Below are 21645 nucleotides of genomic sequence, written 5' to 3'. Positions count from 1 at the left end.
GAAGGTTCGGGGCCCATCCATCCCAGAACCCATGGGATCTCTCAGGTCCACGTTCAGGGCCACTAGAGAGGTCTGGCTGTGGGAGTGAGGTAGATGAGAAACCTCATAGGACAGGAGTGGGAAGTTAAGGGGGTACACGTCAAGCTGGGCCCTGCCCCTGACCGGGGGTGTGAAGCTCTGTTCTGGTGGTTCCCCTGGATCTGGGCCTAGGGTTACTCACTTGGAAAAGTTTCTTGCAGTCACTGATCATGTGTGATAGGCCCTGGGTGGCAGCCATGTTCTCACTCAGGTCCCTAGGGCCTGGCCGGCCAACCAGGCTGCGTTTGCTCCTGATCCTGGAGGGCAGGGGAGGAGAGGATGGTGCATTGGCACAAGACAAGATGGATGACTGGCTAGCTTCAAGCTTCACCCCCCACCAACACAAAATAACCTGCGACCCTTTAGAAGATCCTGCTTTGAAAACATCCATGCAGTCCCAGGCCCCTGAAAAGTCAGGCTGACCCCTTGTGGTAACGCCTGGGAACTGCAGGGCCAGCCCTAGAGGGCCTGCCATCCAAAGGGAGCCAAACCCTCCAGCCCCCACCTCACACTGGGCCTTACCACATTCTGCCCTTTTTCACCTGGATGAGGGGTTATCCTTCTTGGAGACGTTGAGATGGAAGATGGAGGGTGCCAGGCACACGGCTAGGTTGCCAGCTGTCATCTGGTTTTCCTCAGCAGAGGCAATGTCACTTAGGAAATAGAGCAGGGTCTGTAGGACCTCTCGGTTCTCATCAGGGAGCAGCAAGGTGGCGGCCTGCGCTGCAGCCAACCACTGATCTTTGGGGAGGACTGTGAGGAAGGAAGGGCAGAAGGGCTTTCTTACTCCCCTAAAGCTTCTAGCAACAAGTCTCCTGCTTCTAGGAATGCAGAGGGCACAGCAGTCCCAAAGGAAGTCAGTGAGAGGAAAAGGTAAAGATTGGCTCTGGGAGGTCTCTGGGTCCTAGATCAAACCCCACTCTAACGGACAATGTACATATAGGGAAGCCCCTATCTTTCCTCGGGGCTTTAGACCATCTTTCTGTATAATGGGTTTGGGGAATAGAATGTGGTCTCCCGGGGCGCCTGGGTGGCTCAGTCATTAAGCATCTGCCTTCGGCTCAGGTCATGATCAGGGGGTCCTGGGATCAAGCCCTGCATCAGGCTCCCTGCTCAGCGGAGATCCTCCTTCTCCCTCTCTAGTTCCCCCTGCTTATGTTCCCTCTCTCACCATCTCTCTCTCTCTCTCTCTCTAATAAATAAATAAAATCTTTTTTTTTTTTTTTTAAAGAATGTGGTCTCCCTTCAAGAGAGGGAGGGCCTTTCCAACTCCAGATAGCAGATCTTCCAATGAGCTCATTCCTGTGTGTGGCTAAATTTGCCCACATGGGGTTTATCTCTCACAAGCCCTGGGATTCAGGGAGCTCGAGAACGGGGCAGGCTTCTGGGGACAGGTGCAGGTGACTCACGCTGGTAGATCTGCAGGAAAGTGGTGGTGAGCTTGCTGGTGAAGATAGGCTCTGGTAGGTCCCGGAAATACTGTTTCAGCAAGTCAGCCACATCATAAGCCGACTGGCCCTCGTAGCAAACATTGTCTGGGGACATCTCATTCATTTGGCGCAGGTTCTGGATCCTGGACTTCACCCCCGACTTGCGGAATATGCCCACCTGGCCCATGCAGGAAAGGAAGGGAGAGAGACGTGCAGGGCAGGGGTGGGGTGGGGAGGAAGATTATGATGAGGCCAGGCCCAGGCTGGGTGTCAGGAGTGTAGGCCACCCCAGAGACTTCCAAGCCTGCCAGGCTTCCTGCCTGGAAAATGGCAACACCAAAGAGAAGGGTTGTTACAGCCTCAAGGTCAAGGAGAAAGATGGCTGTAGCTGGAATGAGCAGGAAAAGGACCTAGGCTAAGGCAGGCTTCCACAGATGGGGCCTACAGTGCCTGGGCCAGAAAGAAGTGGGCAGAGAGCCAGGCAGAGAGGAGCTTCAGCTCAGGAAAGCCCAGAAAAGTCTCTCGTGGGCCAGAAAGTCCCCAGTGGTCCCCCCACCCAGTTCCTTGACCTTGGATTTCCTCCCCAGGGCTGTCTCCCTGCAGGTCCCCCAGTAGGGCTCACCTGGTCCAGGCACTGGCTGCGCAAGTAGCGCATGGCTTGCTGGATGCTCTGCGGCAGCGGCTGGCCTGTGCGCTGCACATGCACAAGGGGCGGCACCCCAAACACGTGCTGGCCCCGGTAGTCTGGGCTCTTGTTCCTTTTCATGAACTTGGGTACCGACCTGTTTGGGGCAGTAACAAGAGGTCCAATGAGAGCTGTGGGCCCAGCCCAGACGCAGCCTGGAGATTCTGCAGTCTCAGGGGGCTTGGGCAGGGATGGGGGGGGTAAGAAACACACCGTGTCCCCAGGGCCAACACTCCCTGAGCACCTGCTCAGGGCTCGGCCCTAGAGAGTCACGGAGGAACACAGGGAGCTCTCGGGCTGCTTGAGGGGATAACTGCATCGACAGGCAGGGACACTATATGTGGTCAGGGGTGGAGCAAGCAAGAACTTACGGGAAAACCTACGAGGAAGGGGAACTGTACCTAGTGGATCAGAGAAGCCTTCAGGGAGGATGTGGGCATTCAGCAGGCTCCTGAGGGACAGGTAGGTGTTGTCCCAGAGAAGAAATGGGGAAAAGGTATTCCAGGCAGAGAGAACAGCATGGACAAAGGCAAAGAAGCAGGGGAAAAAAAAAGAGTATGGCATATTGAGGGAAGAGCAATGACCCCGGTGGCCTACCCGGTGGCATTGCCTGAGGGCAGCAGGCTAAGGAACCCAACAGCTGGGGCAGGGCCAGAACATGAAAGGGTCATGATAGGAAGGAAGCTGGACCTTCTTTGGCTCCAGCGGTGGTTGTGGGGGGAGGGAGGAGGGAGACGGGGGCACGAAGGGTGTTTAACAGGAGAGCAGCAACCAAAGCTGCCTTTCAGGACAATCTCACTGGTGGCAGCCTGGAGGCTAGGTTGGAGGAGGTGCGGCTCGAGGACCTAGGGTTCTCTACCCCCACTCCTCCTTGCACACAGCACACACATGCACACACATCCCAGGAGTACCCCCCACAGACACATGTGCAAGCCATGCTGGCCTCTCGGGCCTCGGCCCCTTCAGCTGCCTGGTACAACCTACCACTACTGGCTTCTGGGCCCCTCCTACTTGCAGCCACCTTCTGGGGGCTGACCCTCCCAGGGTCCTGGATTGGGAACAGGGAGGGAGTTGGGACCTGGGCGAGAAGCTCCCCACCCACCCGCTGTGGCCCAGGAGTGCTCACCAGACCCATCCTGGCTTGTGGGGCACAGTGTACTTCTCCATGAAGGTGGTGAGCCGTAGCAGTGAGCCCTTGTGCAGGAGGTGGATCTGGCCGGCGAACTGGCGGTTGATCTCCAAGGACTCTGAGTTGAGGCTGGGCCGGTGGGAGTTCTGGAAGCTGTGCCAGCGGAGCTTCCTGATAAAAGATAGGAGGTGGGCCGAGAAGGCCAAGGGAACAGGTGTGGATAAATCTTAGGAAAGTTTGCACTCTTCTGGTCCCTTTATTCTCCCCCAAAGAAAGCAAATGCGGGGAGATAAGACCACTGTCAGCACTGCTACTGGGCCCCAGGGTGAAAAACTGAACGCCAGTTTCCAGGGCTGTCTGGTGGCCAAGATGCCGTCGGGTGGGTGGCCCAGAGCTGAGGCCCATCTAGAGCCAACAAGCAGCACCATTACCCTGCTTCCAAGACTGCAGCAGAGGGGCTGCTCTGAGAACCCAAGGTGGCAAAGCTGGGGATGAGAGACCATCTTCTCTAATACCTTTGATTGGCACATGGGGAAAGCAAGGCCCAAAGAGAAGCTAGAATTTGCTCAAAATCACAGCAGAGGCAGGCCCTGAACTTAACCTGGAAGGAACGGAGACCCTGCCCCTGGGCCTCAGGACTAAGATACTGGCTTGAGGGAGAGTTGTATGAGGGAGAGAGGGAAAAGAAGAGAAGGAGGAGGAGGGATGGGGATGGGGAGAGACAGAGAGACATGACAGAGTCCTCTGTCCCCACCCTTTGCTCAAAACTCCCACCTGCAGGGTCTAGTAAGCGAGGCCCCAACGCCTGAATCTCGTCGTTCACGTGGTGCTGATGCCCGAAGTCCAGCTGGTGAGCCTCCAGCCTTGGGCTCATTCATGGAGGGTCCACTACTGTCCAGTTCACTGGAGGAGACCACGGTGTCAGCAATGGAGTGTCCTTCTTCCATAGACAGGCTGGAGGCCAAGGTGGGCTCCCCACCTGAATTCGCCTCCTGACCATTATCTTGGGCTGGACCTGGGGCCTCAGTATTGGCCTCAGCCTGTGCCTGTGCCAGGGGCTCAGCCTCAGCCCTACCCTGAATCTGAGCTGGGACGACTGGCTGGACATCAGCCTGGCCCAGGGCCAAGGACCCTTGGCGGGCCGGAGCCTCCATCTGGGCCAGAGCCTCAGCTTGCCCTTCAACCTCAACCGTGGCCATCTCTACCGATGAAGTGACCTCCTCCTCTTCTTCCTCCTCTTCCTCCTCTTCCTTCTCTCTAGTCCGCAGGTCTGGGTAGACGGCCTGAGACCAGAGCTCCACCCGTTGCTGCAGCCCCCACACGTGCTGGAGAATGTCGTCTAGGTGGGCATAGCTGCTGCTTCCCTCCTCCTCCTCCTCGGCTTCAGCGCCAGCCAGGACAGGCTCCGCTGGGTACAGCTCGGGCATGTTGTCATAGATGCTGGCATGGCTGCCTGTGGAGCCACAGGAGCCCCGACGCCCTTCACAGCCCCGGGGCCTCCCTGGCTGCCAATCTGCCAGGCGGTGTCCGTCTTCAGGAAACAGGCTCTCAATGGATAGGGAGCGAGGGAATGTGCCTGGTTTGTGGTCCCTGGGCACGTGCACGAGGCAGTCACCCTGGTGTACCCGCTGCGGATGCCGAAATGCGGCCACAGGCCAGGACTCCCAGGCCCTTGGGGTTGCAGCGCCACCGTCACTGGCTGAGGTGGCCGCCCTGTTCTTGGCCTTGTAGAATCCGGTGGAGAGGAAGCTGCGGCGACTGCAGAAAGAGGAGGGTTTGCTGGTCTTCTCTAAGGTGGCTGGGCCACGCTCAGGCTCTGCTTGCTGACCACGACCCTTTTCCTTCCGCCTGAGAGATTCAAGGTGCTTAAGGAAGCTACGAGAACGGTGCTTCTTGGCTTTGTCCCGGGGACCCTCTTGGCCCTGGGTGGGGCTAAGGAGGGGCTGGTTACTTGGGCTGGGGACATGGCAGGGTGAGGGCAGGTCCTCTGGCTCCGGAGATAGGCCCACAGTGATGGCTGGCAGGGAAGTGGCGCTGAGCTCTGTGAGGACACTCTCACAGCTGGAGGTCCCTGGCAGGCCAGGGCTCGGGGGGGCCAGCAGGTCAGAGGACCCTCCGTGGGACCAGAATTTACTTTCTTGCTGGACAGCCCAGTGGTTGCTGATGGTGCACTGCTCTTCTTCTTCTGAGTCTTCATTCTGGGGACGGAGCCATGGGGTCAGGACTGGTCAGAGAAGTCCAGTCCCCAAGCCCTTGTTGGTACCCCCAACACTCTGCCTCCAAACTCTTGGGGGACTTTGAGGTAAAGGGCCCTGCTTTCTGACAGAGGACATGTCCTAGATGGGGAGCTGGCTCTGGAAGCAACAGAATAAGACGGGGAAACCCTGACCCACAAATGAGAAGCCACTTGCCTAAGGTCATACAGTGGCATGCTGTGAGTCAGTGAGAGAGCCAGGGTTAGAATCCTGGTGTCTTGACCTCCTGTCCTCAGCAGCTCCCCAAGCCTCTAGGCTATGGTCCTAGATTAGAACTATGGAATGCCAGAACTGGAAGGGGATTTTAGATTTTCTAATTCTCTCCTTTGCAATATGGGGAAATAAAGGCCCAGAGAGGGGAAGAGGCTTGCTCAAGGCCACTGAGCTGTTGGTGGCAGAGCTGGAACCAGGTTCCAGGGGTTTCCTGCTTCCCAGTCCAGCTTAGCTGAACCTCCTGGCTCCAGACCTCTAGTGGAGAAAGCCCCAGAAGAAACCCATGAAGCCGGACCCTACAGAAGGACGAGGTCATCAGGGCTACATGTGGACTTAGGATCCTCTCCGTCTCTGCAGTCTCAGATTGGCAGAGTCAGAAAGGCCCCTTGAGGCTATTAATGCTCCCCTCTAGTTCAGTGCAGAGATGGAGAAAATGAGGCTCAGGGGTATAAGACCTCATGGGGACACGGCTGGGGATCTTGACTCCTCAGATCATATAGGCTATGATTTTTCTACCACATTATTCTGTCTCTGCTCCCTAGGCAAGGATTTCTTGCCATCACAAAGCAGGTAGATGAGGCAGATAGATTTCCCTGAGGAAGGGCCATCACTGGATCAAGTTATGAGTAAACTCAGTGGGGAGAGGGGTGCCGAGGGGGGTGGGTAAGGCCACGGGCCAGGGTACTTGTTCTCAGACTCCAACCTCTAAGCCACGCTTGCCAAAACCCAGCAGGACCAGAGAGTCCCTTATACTTCACTCCCAGACTAGACCAAGGCACCGCTCTGTAAACCCCAGAGTCCCAGGACCCTGGAGCTACTTTTGCAAGTGGTCTGCATATACCCTGGGTTCCCCATGGTGCCATAAGGCCGCAGGCCCCACCCTTGCCGTGACTCACCTGCTTGCTTTGAAAGTGAACTTCCAGTTTCATCGAGGCACAATTGTTCAAGGTCATCAGCCTCCTGTAAGGAAAAAAAGCAGCACTCACCCAAGGGTCCCAACCAAAGCCTGCAGGGCATTATCTACCAAGACAGTCCCAGGATGCCATCCACTACTTTACATGCCTGAGCCATCAGAACATCTCCAAAGACCCGGTGTTCAGGAAGCTTTCAGTGCCAGACACAGTGCTAGAGAGATTATGGCTTCTGTCCTCTGGGAGCTCATATATGCATAATAAACCACGACAGAGATGGGGCAAGTTTAAGAACAGTATATATGGAGGTACAGCAGGCACACAGAGGGTGGGACAAGGAACTTCCTCGAAGGGGGATGGGATTCGGAAGGAGAAAAAGGAAAAAAAAAAACTGGGAACTTCTATCCCAGGCTTCCACAAGAGGCTGTGACAAGGTAGAGAGGAAAACAGTCAGTAAACAGACCAGTGCTGGTGTGACAGAGAGGCTGAGGCTGATACGGTTGGTCAGAGCCCGAATGCAAAGCTGCCTCGTGTTAAAAAAGCTTCGCTTTCCTCTGCAGGCAGCTGCACACACCAAGCAGAGGGGCACCTGCTTGGAAGCTGAAACTGGGGGCCGTAGAGAGGCTGGATCAAGGTGAGGAGGGGAACGGCAGGAAGGCCAGTTAGTAGGCTACAGAACCAGATCCAAAAGGTTGTGGTTTGGCCTGAAACACGGCCCAAACCAGTGTAAGCAGAGGGGGGACAAAACAGAGGAATGTCTGGGGAATGGAACTGAAGGGAGAAAATGAATCAAGGCCAGATCTTGGCTCTCTAGCTCGAGTGCTTGTGTGGCGAGGAGTCACGGACACAGAAGACAGAGTGAGCAGTATGACTGCTGCAGAGAAGCTTTGTTACAGGCTCGGCTCCTCCTCTGGTGGAAGGGCTGGGGACTGATTCTTTCCCAGGGAAGCCCACAAGCGGGGCCCTGACTTCCCAGGCCTGGCCCTCAGCACCCCCTACCTGCACAGGGCCCCCAAAGAGTCCTCGTCCAGAAAACTGTGGTCCTTCTTCACGGAGCCAATATCCAGAGGAAACAGACCTTCTGTATGGCGGAAAAAAAGCCACGATGAGTCATGGGCAGTAGGTCAGAAACTCAGTGCCAGCAACCCTTGAGGAGGAAAGGGGAGGCCAGGGAAGAGAGGAGGCCGGAAGGCAAAAAGCAAAGCAGAAGGAGCAAGCCTGGAGTAAAGGAGAGGCCCAGGGAGCTTGGGGTTGACCATCGGAGGCCAGTCCAGGGTTGCGGGAAAGGAGGGTTGAGCTGGATGAGAGGACCCAGCAATAAGCAAGTCCCTGGGAGATGGCAGGCCCGAGGACTTGGGTGACCATCAAGAGCCAAGCTCGCCCCCCGCCCCCAGTCCCCTTTGAATCCTGGGCTACTCAGACAGGGAACCTCCTTCCTGGCCCAAGGTGAAGTGGGAGCCGGGAAAGAGTGAGGACAGAGAGGACAGTGTGCAGCCAAACAATACCTCATTTCCTCCTACTTGTCCAAACAGGGGAGCCCACTCCCTGGGATGTAGGAAGGGGAGGGGAGAGAGGACGGAGTAGGGTCGGAGGACAACGCATCCAGGAAATCCCACACCTCTCTGCCTGACTGCCGAAAGAAACCCATTTTCTCATTTAACTGACATTACCTGGGCACCTACTTGGTGCCAGGTACTGGGGATAAAACAGTGAATGAGATAAAAATGATCCCTGCCTTCATGGAGAGACCGTGTGTGGAACAAGATAAGACAGTTCTAAATGCCACGAAAAGACATTAGCCAGGGTGATAGGGCCAAGGAAGGCTGGCGGGGTGGGGGGCACTCAGAGAGAGGTGACTTCCGAGCTGAGTCCTGCAGAATAAGAGGGGGCTGGCTGGGCCAAGAGCCTGGGAAGAGAATTTCAGGCAGGACTAACATTAAGGCTCTGAGGAAGGGAAGGTGTGAAGGAGTGGTAGGAAGGAGCCTGGGATGTAGTGAGCAAATGGAAGGGGACTAAACAGAAGTTGGGTGACATAGTCCTGCTGGCCAGAATAAAGCATGTGAGCTTACCCTCATTCTGAGTGTGCCAGGAAAGCAGCAGAGAATTGACAGAGTGAGGCCCGAGGCTCGCTGGGTCTCTCTGGCTGCCATGGGCTGATGAGAGGTGAGAGGAGGGGGATGCAGGAAGGAGGCTGGTGCTCTAAGGCAGGCGAGCAGTGACGGTGGGTTACAAAGGAGGTGGCAGCAGAGGTGGTAGGAAGTGGACTGATTCAAGACATAGTGTGGAAGGAGAAAGTGACCAGCTGGAGGAGAAATGGAGGGTGAAGGAGAAAGAGGACTCAGGGGTGATTCCTGGCTGTGGGGCTTGAGTGCACGGTAGTGCCCTGAGGAGGTGGAATTGAGACCTGCTCCATTTGAGATGCCTATCAGGCAGATGAGGTACTGAATTGGCGGTTGGATAGATGAATCTGGAACTCAGGAATGAGGTCTAACGGAGCTATTTGGGAAGTACCAGAAGATACATGGTACTTGGAGAAGGATCACCTGGGAAAGAAAGGTGGAGAGGGAAAAGGGGCCAAGACTGAGCTCTGGGATACCCCAACATTTAGACACCAGTTAGACAAAGCAGAGTCTGTTATAAGAAGTCTTACAGTGGCACCTAGAGAGAGGCAGCCAAGAGAAGCGAGTGTTACAGAAGCTGAAGCAAGTGTTCTAGAAGCTGAAGTGAGTGGCCAACTGCACTGAAAGCTCTTAAGAGATTAAGACTGGAGAGGGATCACTGAATTTGATCACGTGCAAGTCCACAGCGACCTGGACAAGGATTGTTTTGTTGGCAAAGTGGGAGTGAAGGCAGGGTACAGTGGGAAGTGTGGGAAGAAGAGGGAAAGTGGAAAAAACAAATATAAACAACTCTAAAGAAAAACAGAAGAATGAAGGGAAACTGAGAAATTGAGGCCATGCATCAATTGCATCTGCAAACGGCACCCTCAGAAGCAGTATAGTGCAGGGGCCCCCTGGTTGAGACAATGTACTTGAACACAGTGGTGACACCAGAGCTTAGAAGAGCCAATCAGAGTGACCCACCAGAGATGATGGGGTCGTGACGGGAGCAGGACCAATGTTCACAGCTTCTTGTGTGGTTAGAGAAAGGATCTGATTGGCCTCATTTTACAAACAAAAAACAAGAGGGATAAGGCAAGATTTGGGGATAGGGAAAGGGGAGCAAGAGCCTTACCTTCAAAAAGCTGCGCATACCGAGGGAATCCTGTTGCTCGGAGCCACTTGCATGCTCTTTTCGCCTCAGCTTCTAAAACGGAACAGAGGGACAGAAATAGGCCAAGAAATGGGGTTAGCTGGGTGCTGGCATGGAGCCACCCTGGGTGTATGCTGCCTCACCTCGAGTTCTCGTGATCCAGAAATGGCAAGGAGAGCACGGTGAGGGCTGGCATATTCACTGCTAGGATTTACCTTCAGTTTCCCACACCCAACCCTCTGTATGTCCTGGCACACCCTTCTTGAGCCTCACTCTCTGCCTGTCCCACTACTCTCACTCTCCCACACCTGCCCAAGAACAGAACCCATCAGCAGCAACTCCCAGGAAAGGAGGGAGTCAAGGAGTACTGCTGGGGGAAGAAGCCACAGCTGTGTCTTCACCTTCCCTTTCTTTGGGAAGCTGTCCCCCTTCCACGGCCCTGGGGAGGCCATCCTAGTCCAGCTAGGGATACAAAATGTTCAAGGATTAGCCTTCTCTTTCCCACCATTATTCTACGTAACATTCCCCAGCACTTTGAGAACCGAATCTCACTTAGCACACACAACATGCCATGAAGAAGGTTGTACTCTCTCTATTCTATGGCTCTCTAGACAGGCTCAGGAAGGAAGGGACTCTTCCACAGTTTCACAGTTGACCAAGGTAGCAGTGCTGGGGCCAGAGTTCAAACTCAGTCTGACTCCCCCTCAGGGCTCCTACCCTTCTGATCCAGCAGCCTCCCCAGTGCTCACCCTCCCTGGCCACACATCATCATCAATTTCTAGCCCTCCCTCCCCAGGGAGCCTCCCAGGACTGCTCCAGCTCTCCCCAGTGGTTAGGTCTATGTGATCTAATCCAGTGCTGATTGTCTTGATGACACAGTGCGGACCTGTGGGAATCTTAGAGGGCAGTGGTGGGGTTAGCTTCCTACCTCTGCGCTGGGAAGGCCCAGCACCCCTACTAGCCTCAGCAGAGACATGCACCTGGACTAAAGGAGGTCAGGTGGGCTGAACACCATCAGCAAAGCCCTTGTCCTTAACGCCCATGACCAGGGGACTCCAAGGAGACTGGTGAGGTTTCTCTGAGACTGGGATAGCTCTTGCTTTCCAGGGCTTTCCTGCAGGGAAATCCAGGATGAAGCCCTAGCAGCTGGGACCGGGAAGTTAAAAGACAAAATAGTACTTGAGAGAATGCCGGGTGGGGAGCCAAGGGAGGAAGAGGGCAGAAAGGTGGAAGCTGGTTAGAAAAAACAACAGGCTTCTCAAGGGTCACACACTGATGGGGATTTGAGGGGGGAGGAGAGAAGGCTCTGGAGCCCCTGACAGCTTTGGGGGCAAACAGGAGTGCGGTGGGGATGAACATCTGTGCGTTTCCCAGAGTGAGGGCCACCCCCAGCATCTCCCTCTGCTCACAGCTGCAGCCAAGTCTGCTCAGGTCCATGATCCATGAAGATCAATGTGGGATGGCGCTCCTGTACATGCACACGGACAGGCCCCTCAGTCTGTGCACGCACCCAAATCTGTGTACATGCACGTGTTTTTTGTTACTGCAACCTTCTAACCTATGACAAAGATCTAAGGGTCATCAGGACTTCTGAGAGGTCCTGGAAAGCATTTGTTCCCACAGAGCTCAGCCAACAGTCCCCCAGACCCTCTGGCAGGGGGCAATGCAGGCCTGGGAGAGGACTAAAGTCTCTAGACAAGAGGCAGTCTGGGAGAACTATGCTAAGAGCTGCTGGAAGGGACTTCGCCTCAGCCCAGGAAGCATTTCAGGGACATGGTCTTGCTGTGAGGACAGCTGAGCCAGTTGCCATAACCACCTCCCTGTCTTCTGATCCTACCACAGCCCCAGGAGAAGGCCCTTATCCATCCTCAGAGCCCCTGCCAGCAGCCAGCTCTGCTATCCCATCATCAGGACAAAGAGAAGGTCCTGAAGGAGGGATCTGCTAATAGTTTCCAGAAAGGCAGGCACAGAAAGAAAGAGTCACCCCTGAAGGACCACGTGTTTGGGATGGCCACCCCAGGCAGGACTGTCAACCCCCAGGGATAGGCCTGCATGCCAGGGACACACCTTCAAAGTCCACTCAGTCCTTTGTGGTTAGCGGCAGAACAAAAAGCAAAAGGAAGGAGAGAAGCACCAGCCTGTCCGTGACTCCTGGGCTCCTTCCTAAGCCTGAAGGAGGTGGGAGAGTACAATAACTAAGTCCTACATCTCAAATACCTGCACCATCTACCCAAGTCATGGAGGCAGAGCCCACAAGAGAGTGGCAAGCCGCCGGCTCCTCTCGTGTTAGGCAGTGGCTCTAGCCAGGGTTGTCAGGAAGAAACAAGGTCACATGAATGGGCACCAAGTTCTTTCACTGCTACCTAGAGGCCTCAAGCCTCCTGCTATTCTACGTGTGATCCCTGGACCAGCAGCATCAGTATCACTGGGAACCTGGTTAGAAATGCAGAGTCCCAGACCTACCGAATCAGAATTGACATTTATTTAACTAGATCCTGAGTTGATCTGCATGCACATTAAAGTCTGAGAAGCACTGGCCTATATCACCTAGCTCAAGGATTCTCACCCTTGGATGCACATTACAATCAGCTAGGAAGCTTAAAAAAATACCAATTTCCTGGGTCCCCATCCTCAGAGGCTGATTTAATTGCTCTGTGGTGAGGTTCTCCAAATCAACACTTTATTTGTTTTTAAGATTTTATTTATTTATTTGAGAGATCTAGAGAGAGAGCACAGGTAGGCAGAGCAGCAGGCAGAGGAGAGGGAGAAGTGGACTCCCCACTAAGCAGGGAGCCTGATGTGGAGTTCGATCCCAGGATCCTGGGATCAGGACGTGAGCTGAAGGCAGATGCTTAACTGACTGAGCCCTCCAGATGCCCCCAAATCAGCACTTTAAAAAAGCTATAGTATGGGACATATTGAGGCCCAAGGGGCTTTTCCAACTCCCACAGTTATTTATGTGTCACGGTTGAGATTATAACCTTCATCTTTTCTTTTTCTTTTTTTTTTTTTCAAAGATTATTTATGTATTTATTTGACACAGAGGAAGGGAGAGAGAGAGAGAGAGAGAGATAGATCACAAGCAGGCAGAGAGGCAGGAAGAGGGGGAGGGGGAACCAGGCTCCCTGCTGAGCAGAGAGCCCAATTGGGGGCTCAATCCCAGGACCCTGAGATCATGATCTGAGCCAAAGGCAGAGGCTTAGCCCACTGAGCCACCCAGGCACCCCTTCTTTTTTATTTAAATTCATTACTTAACATACAGTGTTATTTTAGTTTCAAGTGTACAATACGACGATTCAACACTTCCGTGCATCACCCAGTGCTCATTACAAGTGCCCTCCTTAATCACCATCACTGATTACAGCCATCCCCCCAGCCACCTCCCCTCCGGTAACCATCAGTTTGTTCTTATGGTTGGGAGTCTGTTTCTTGCTTGCTTGCTCTCTCTCTTTCCCTTTGCTCATTTGTTTTGTTTCCTAAATTGTCTTTCTCTGACTTATTTTGCTGAGCATAAGCCCCCTAGCCCCCATCGACGTTGTTGCAAATGGCAAGATTTCATTCTCATTTATGGCTAGGTAGTATTCCACTGTGTGTGTGTGTGTGTGTGTGTGTGTGTGTGTGTGTGTATACACACACCATATCTTCTTTATCCATTCATCACACTTGGGTCGCTTCTATAGCTTCCCTATTGTAAATAATCCTGCTATAGACATAGGGTTGCATGTATCCTTTTTCATCTAATGTTTTTGTACCCGTTGGGTAAATATCCAGTAGTGTGATTGCTGGGTCATAGGGTAGTTCTCTTTTTAACTCTTGAGGAACCTCCACACTGTTTTTGAGAGTGGCTGCACCAGTTTGCTTTCCCACTGACAGTGCAAGAGGGTTCCCCTTTCTCTACAAACTCACCAACAACCGGCATTTCTTGTGTTGTTGATTTTAGCCATCCTGGCAGGTGTGACATGGTATCTCCTTACAGTTTCGGTTTCCATTTCCCTGATGGTAAGTGATGATGAGCAACTTTTCATGCACCTGCTGGCCATCTGGATTTTTCTTTGGAGAAATATCTGTTCATGTACGACCCTGATCTTTTCATTTCCTGTCCAGTTCTCTTTTCCATGGAGTTATGCTACCTGCCCTCAAATGCCAGGTAAACCAAGGGCTTAGACTCAAAGGAACCAACTCTATGTCCCCTAAATTTTTTCCACCCTTCTGATAGAGTAGAGTTACAAGACTGAATTGAAATCCTGGTGCTGCCAGTCATGAGCCCTCTGACTTTGGGCAAGTTATTTAATTAAACTCTGTAAAACTCAGTTTCCCCCTCTGTAAAATGGAGGTAATAGAGTCTACTTGGAATAGCTACTGAGAGCATTAAGTAAAATACTAAAGAGGGAGAAAAAAAACAATAACCAAAAACCCCTGACGCATAGTATAAGCACTCCCCACTAACTGAAGGGTCTGAAGGAAAAAGAACAAACAGAAGAAAGAGGCCCAGCTGGCATTTCCTTTTGGGTCTGTAAAGTGGCTGCATCCACATTACTGTCAAAATGACAGCCAAATGGCTCTGGGAAGTGAGGTTAGTTAGGAGGCAGACGTTTCAAAGAGGCCACAATAGCTCCAAAAGACAAAGGAGTCAAGGAGTTTGAAGCAGGACTATGGACTGAATCCCCAGCAAGTACTCCCTGGCAGGAATCTGGAGAATGTAATGGGTTATTACCCAACAGGATGTCAGGGACACTCCCTCCCAGCAATACGCCACCTCACGGAGGTCTGGGAGGCCCTGAGGCTCCCTCCCAGATGAAGCAGTCAGAGACATATGTCTTGGTGATTAAGGACTGAGCTAAAGTGCTTTGCCTTCACTCCTCACACCCGCCCCAGCCTGCCCAGGCTGGGACCAGAAGTGACCACTCACCCCCAGCAGAGTCCACTCCCCTGAGGTTAGGGCCCAGGTGTTCCAGACTCAGAATTGCCTTCTGTGCCTGGAGGGGAGAGTGACACCAGGCAGGCCGAGGCGAGTGATGAAGGAATGTCTGTGTCCCCTTGTTCTGCTTCTGTGTCCAGATGTACAGATTTGAGCAGTTTTCAACTGCTATATTCTGCAGGCTGTGCTCTGGCCAAGGCTAGGATGATGTGCTGGGACAGGTCAGGAATGGCACTCAGCTGGCACAAGCTGGATTCCACAGAGATTTAGGCTCAGACTCTCAACCTGGGGATGGTCCCAGGTGATCTGAGCCATAAGAATCAGAGCAAGGGACATACTCAAAAGCTCCAGAGTCAAATCAGGTCTCAAGGCCATGCCCACAGGTTTCCTGGAGGGAGTGTCAAAGAAAAATGGCTGAACAGCAGGAGAAGGTTTTAGAGGTCAATGACAGGATCTACACCTACACTTACACAGGCCATGTAGCAGGAGCCTCTTAGCACAGAGCTCTCTTCTATTTTGAGAAGGACAGAATGAGGAGAAAAGCATTTCTGTTCCCTAGAAATGCTGCATGAACAAGGGTAGCTTACGCACTCAGGAAAGGGCGAGCAACATCTCCCACGGAGGAAATGCAATCATGCTCCAAGATGATAGATAAGTGAGTCGAAGAAAGAGCTTTTTCCCATCAAGCCAGCTCCCCTACTCGCTGCCTAAGTCACTTTAGCCAACTTGCTTCCTTCCCTAAGCTTTGGATTTTGAACTACGTAGTGATGACCAAAAGCTTTCCTGCCTACCTCCATGGTTATTGCATGGAATGGGCCAGGTTTTGCCTGATTTTGAAAGTGGCTGTATGAAAGTTATCATTAGAGAGCACCATTTTTGTTAAGACTACTTGAACTTGCCCCCCCTCCTGAAACTATTATTACATTGTATGTTAACTAAGTGGAATTTAAATAAAAACTTAAAAAAAGACTCCTTGACCTTGGTATGCACACATTCACAGTCAGTGAGCCTCAGTTCAGATTCTGTCCTACTTGTAAAAAAGTGAGCATGAGCTAGGAGGGGAAGAAAAAGCAACTGCCAACTAAGTTGAGGGAGGTTGGGCCTCACCCAGCCAATATCACCAACCCCACCCTCTTCATGCCACACTCAGGGGACTTGAGTCCTTCCACTTTGTGGTCACTCAGTGGGCTGTGAGAGAGCTGCTCAGAGCCCACTTCTGCCTACTGTTTCCCAACCCAAAACCCAGCTCCAGGCATAGGTACCAGGTAAGACTCAGGACCCAGGACAAGCAATGGGTGGATGTCACAGAGGCCCCAATCAATGGGATCCTTGTTACCACCAAAATAGTAACCTCTCAACTCAGACCACACATTATAATCTGAGAGTTTTTATAAAAATTCCAGGACCTGGGGGTTGGTTGGGTGGCTCCGTCGGTTAGGCTCAGGGCATGATCCCAGGCAGTGGTGACACCATCATCATCATCATCGTTGGGATTCCCTGCTCAGTGGGGAGTCTGCTTCTCCCTCTGCCCCTCCCCCCACTCATGCTTACAAGCACATACATGTGCATGTGTGTGTGCGCGTGCTCTCTCTCTCTCTCTCTCAAATAAATATATAAACAATTCCCATGTCTGGGCCCCAGTCATTACCAATTAAATTAGGATCTCTGGGAAAGTTTTCATTTGTTTTTGAGAGCTTTCCACATGATTCTTCAGTGCAGGCAAGATAGAGCACCACTGCCTTGAACAAACAGTCAGCCAAAAAGCCACAGCATAGGTCTCTGGAAAGATTCTAGCCAGAGGCCAGACTCAGGCCCCTTCTAATCACTGGTCCACGTTCTCTCCAGGCCCCAGACAAGGAGCAAGAGAACAATGAGTGGTAATACCAATGCATGTGGTGGGACAGGGGAGGGCGAGTCTGTGGGTGTCTGGGAAGGTAATTTGTCAAACAGTTAGCTGTCCTAGTCCATAAGGAAGCTTTCAGCAAATGTGCCGATTTCCTTTACCTTACTTTGCTTTCTGTTTGGAAAAACATCTCCTTCGCTGGCCCTCACTGTAGGACGAGTGTCTTCCAAACAAAGTCTGGGATCAGCATGGTCAATCTCCCAACTTTAGTGAGCACAGGAGGAAAAGCCAGCATTCTGAGGGAGTAGAGAAAGACCTGGGATGCTGCTGTCTGTGTGACAACCCAAGTTTCCAAGGTGGACTTTGTAAGGTCAAGCTGGTATTCCAGGTAGGCAGAAGCCACTCCCTCCCCCGGCCCCATTGCTATAGTTGGGAAATGCTAGGTCTTGGCAAACAGCTTCTTGGCTCATTTCTCTTGGGAGACGAAAAGCCCTCCTCCTTTGCCCACCTTCACTCCCAGAGAAGGATCTTGTCTAAAGAAGAGATGTTGTCTTTCTGGCAGGGGGCTTGGATCTTGCTTGGCCTCAAATACTTATTAGCAGCTCATTTCACCCTCCTGTAAGGATATAAGGTAAGGAGCCTAGGCCACAAGAAGGGTGTCCACCCAGCCTTGAGCCCTGGATCCCTCAGAGGTGGGGCTCCATTCAAATTTGCACAAATGCTGCAACAGGTGACTGTCTGGTTATCCCCCACCCACCAAGAGACAGAGGGAGAGGAGCTCTCACAAGGGCTCATACTAACAGCTGTCATGACTTTTACAACTGCCAAGACTTCGATTCCTGACCTTGAATGGGACATTCGGTGGGGAGGGGGGTCCTACAGTACCCTGTCCCACGGGACACTGGGTACACTCGTCTCCCCCCTACTGCTGCTCATAGCAGGAATGAGAGTTCTTACTCGATTCTCATGGGTGAGGGGGGCAAAGGGAGGGAAAGGGGCAAGACCAAAACCACATCCCAAACCCCACAGGAGGCAGGGGCACAGGAAGGGCTGCTGGATTTTAAGCAGCCAGCTTGGCTGTGCTAGCCATTGGCTGGCCTCGAGCCTGTTAGGTCGCAGGCAGGACATGGGGCACCTGCTGCACCTGTTGGGATGCTGTGTCAATCTCAGCCAGAGCTGCAGCTGGATACCAAGCTCCCAAGCCCACTCCCAAGCCCAAGCAAGGGAGTCTCCCCATTAAAACTGCAGCACCACCAACGCACACAGCCCAGGAAGGGACAGTACCATGCGGCTGGGTGGCAGCATGGTGAGTCCACTGCATCTTCCGGCTGACTAGTGGCAGTTTGACAGGTGCGGCTCTCCATTCAAATACCCCTCTCTCCTTAATGCTCCATGTCCACACCAAAGCCACGGGACCTCAGGGAGTCTCACCCAGGGACAACGTTATGCCCCAGGGGAACCTTTGGCAATGTCTGGAAATATTTTGGCTCCGGGACAATCCCCACAATGAAAGAAAGGCTGACTCCAGTCCTGAACTGTGACCCCAAGGTCAGCCTGCACCTTACCTGGGGGCCTCAGGCACCCACTCCTTGAAGACGTCCTGAGGGACAAGGCAAAGACTGGATGCATGATTCAGTGGAGGTCCCTTGTCTGTGGACACAGTTGATCCCTTGCAGGCAGGCTCAGGTCAGCCAGGGACAGGTGGCAGTTTGAGTTGAGAGTTTTCAAAAACATGGAAGTTATACAAGAAACCCCCAACTGCGCCCCTCTCCCCGACAGAGCTGTAGTCTGAGATCTGGTGTACAGCTTTAAGTGAAGGAGGCACAGGAGGCCTCTGGCCTCCTGGGGCTGCTTAAAAGTTTGAGACCAGAGTCCAGTCTGTGGTCTCCCAGGCTGTCACTGGGTACAGCAGGGATAAAGCAGGCAGTGGACATTCTGACCCAGCCCAGGGCTTTCCTGTGACAGTGAAGGTCAAAGCTGCCACCTGCTCAGGGGCAGTCACTCCATTAGCTTTCTTGCCCTCAGGGAATCCTGCCCCCAACCCAGTTCCAAGTGCTCTGACAAGGTCATGGTTACAAGAAAGGACAGGTGTTTTCATAAGTCGTGCACTACTCCAACACCTCCAGTCGCCAGGCTGGAAGCAAGAGATGCCCACCTAACTAGTCTGGGGCGGATGGTAGACCAATGGTAACTGCTCTCCACTACAGTACGGCTGGAAAGATTATCAGACTGAAGGTCAAGAGAACTACATAATAGCCTTAACTGTGCTAGAAACCTGTTGGGTGACCTCAAGCAAGCCACCAACTCTGTCTGGGCCTCCATTTTTCTGTCTCCTAGTGGTCACTCACCAAAATCTAGACCCAGAGCAGGGGTGCGTGTGACTCGCCCTGGCTGGTTCAGTAGAGGGAGCTGTGCTCCTCCTGTACACACTCTTCTGGGAGACTCCAGTAAGGGTGGTCAGTGGGGACCAAGACCAAATCCATCTTCCCCTCCCAACCTGGCTCTTTGGCTTTCCCGCCTCCCAAGGCACCCGAACACCCAGGCTTAAACCACCAGTCATCCTGGTCTGTCCTCTCTCAACTCGTTTATTTAGTCACTAAGTTCTATCGACTTTTCCATCAAGTGGTCACAGTTTCCCATGCCTGACTGTGCTCTAGGTTGGCATGCCTGGATCACTTAAGCCTCCAAGTTCCCAGCCTCTAGTCTCTCCTTTCAATAGGTTGTCCTGCCATCTTCTTCTTACAAGAGCCCAGTTCTGACCTGGCCACTCTCCTACTCTGCCTTGCAGGCTCCCCACTGCCCACAGCCCAGGGCAACAACCAGACTGCTTTCCACCTGGCACGTAAGGCCTTCAGCACCCTAGACCCAGCCTGACTCGAAGCTGCAAACTCCCAGTATTCATCAAGATGGAGGTCAAACGTCCCATGAGATCTTCCTTCCCTGACCTCTCACTAATCCCCTACCAACCAACGGATCACTTAAATTAAGTGACTCCCACCCCCTACGCATTTCCATTACCTTCTCAGCTGCACATGAGACTGTCTGCCCCATTCAACTGGAGTCCCACGGCACTGGGTCCTATCAGTCTCAGTATCCCCACTGCAGTGTGGTAAGGGCTACAGAATGTTCTGGCAACACCTAGACAGGAAGTCCTGCTTTCCAACTAAACAGTGTGCAGGCCTCTGCCTCCACCCATTCCTCTGGTATCACTACAGCAAAGACACAGAACTGAGGAGACACACTTGCAACTCAGCCAACTAGATGACCAGCAGAACACCTTGCCCCAGGGCAGAAACCACAGGGCCAAGAACCAAGGCCCAGAGGTGTAAGAAGTGAAAATAATCTCTGCCTAGGGGCAAAGACATTCTGGCCCCAAGGAACCCTCAGCTCTTCCATCCCAAGCTCCTGTGAGGGCCCCCAAGCCCACAGGGCAAGGGACATGCACCGTCTCCTGCTTCCTCTCTTGGCCTGCAAAGTCTTGGCACTCACCCATCTTGACCCTGTGCCTCCACTTCTACATCCCACACCCCTTGCCTACTTCCTTTTCCTTTTGCTGAGGCCAAATATAAACTCCCAGGCAGGAAATGCCTTGAAGGAGCCTGGCCCCACCCTGAGATCCAGAAAAAAAATTGTCTCTTACAGAAAGAAAATGGGCCCGAGAGAAGTAGCCTCTTCACGGGGTCTGTTCCCCCTCTAGAAGCCAGTGGACACAAGCCTCTCTTGAGCTCTGCGGCCAAAGGGAGGGCTGTGATTCTGGGCAGAAAGCGGGGGGGGGGGGGCTTAGCTTTGTGGGCAGGGGGTAGCCATGTGCATGCTTAGGCCACCTGGGGTGAAGGGAAGGAGAATCTAAATGGCAACTTAATAACTGTGTAATATCTAGAAATAGAGGTTTTCGGGTGCAGTTGGAAGACTAACAGGCTAGTGACTGTGGCTTTTAGTCTTGGCTCTGCTACTTCTTAGCTGTGGTTGTGTTCCTTACTAATAATAATACTTATGATACCGAATGTCATTATTAACAATAATTCAGATTAAACACTAATATTTACTGAGCACTTAATATGTGCCAAGCCCCAAGCTAAGAACTTTACACAGATCCCATTGGGCAAGACTCAGCGTCTCTGGGCTTTGGTGTCCTTAGCTGTAAAATAGTGACATGATTATATCCCTGACAACAGGAGGTTTTTGCAAGTATAAAATGAGATAATAACAACAACCAAAGGGTTCCAAGTCATTGTTGGGTCCCCGGCATAGGTACTTTTTATATGGTTTATTTCACTGAATCTTGACAACAACCCTGCGGGGGCTAAGTGCTATGAAATTTCTATTTGACAGATGAGAAAACTAAGGCCCAGGGATATTGAGTAACTTGCCCTAAATCAGCAACTAGGAAGTGGTGGGTCAAGGTGCAAATCCAGGCAGTCTAGATCCAGAGTCCTCCAAGTCCACCAAGTTAGAATACTCATTAAATAGAAGTTGCCTTGGCTGTGGACACAAGAAACATAGGCCAGGAGTTGTGCAGTATGAACCCTCAGCCTGAAGTAACTTCCCATCAGTGGAGAAAACACCTGACCATCCCACATCTCTTGTGGTCCCCATGACAGCCCTGTCCAAAGCAGACTTACTGCACAAATGGGGAAACTGAGGCTACAGGAGGTCAAGTGGCTTCCACTGGACTATGGACGAGGACCAGGAACCTGCCTAAATGCTCACAACCAACCTGTTGATCTGTTCCCATGTTGTCTTCCTAGGCTCTCCCCTCCAAATCCACTCCTACTTGGTGCCAGGCCCCGTGCTAGGCACCAAGGTCTGAAACTGAACAAAAGCCAAACTCTCCTGGAGTACCAGTCCAGAGCTGCTATCAGGCCCATACTTCCCAGGGAAGCAGATGCTAAGGTGGGCTATCCTCTGAAGCACTCTCTGGCCTCTGTTTG

General features: G+C 52.7%; 1 protein-coding gene across 1 annotated transcript in view; it reads right to left on the bottom strand.

Annotated features, from left to right (window-relative positions):
* Window positions 1-21645, bottom strand: part of STARD8 (StAR related lipid transfer domain containing 8) — a 33102-nt gene that overhangs the window by 3222 nt on the left and 8235 nt on the right. Inside the window, exons 2-10 of the mRNA XM_080794880.1 lie at window positions 9936-10007; window positions 7701-7782; window positions 6687-6750; window positions 4097-5520; window positions 3320-3493; window positions 2131-2290; window positions 1488-1686; window positions 621-831; window positions 221-335 (exon numbers count right to left, since the gene is read on the bottom strand). Of these exons, the coding sequence (XP_080651006.1) occupies window positions 221-335; window positions 621-831; window positions 1488-1686; window positions 2131-2290; window positions 3320-3493; window positions 4097-5520; window positions 6687-6743 (2340 nt within the window). The 5' untranslated portion in view covers window positions 6744-6750; window positions 7701-7782; window positions 9936-10007. The remainder of the gene's footprint in view (window positions 1-220; window positions 336-620; window positions 832-1487; window positions 1687-2130; window positions 2291-3319; window positions 3494-4096; window positions 5521-6686; window positions 6751-7700; window positions 7783-9935; window positions 10008-21645) is intronic.

The sequence above is a fragment of the Martes martes genome (genome assembly GCF_963455335.1).
Source record: "Martes martes genome assembly, chromosome: X".
In the NCBI taxonomy this organism is placed as follows: Eukaryota; Metazoa; Chordata; class Mammalia; order Carnivora; family Mustelidae; genus Martes; species Martes martes.
Note: the sequence above shows the minus strand (reverse complement) of the source record. Positions and strands in the feature narration are given on the sequence as shown.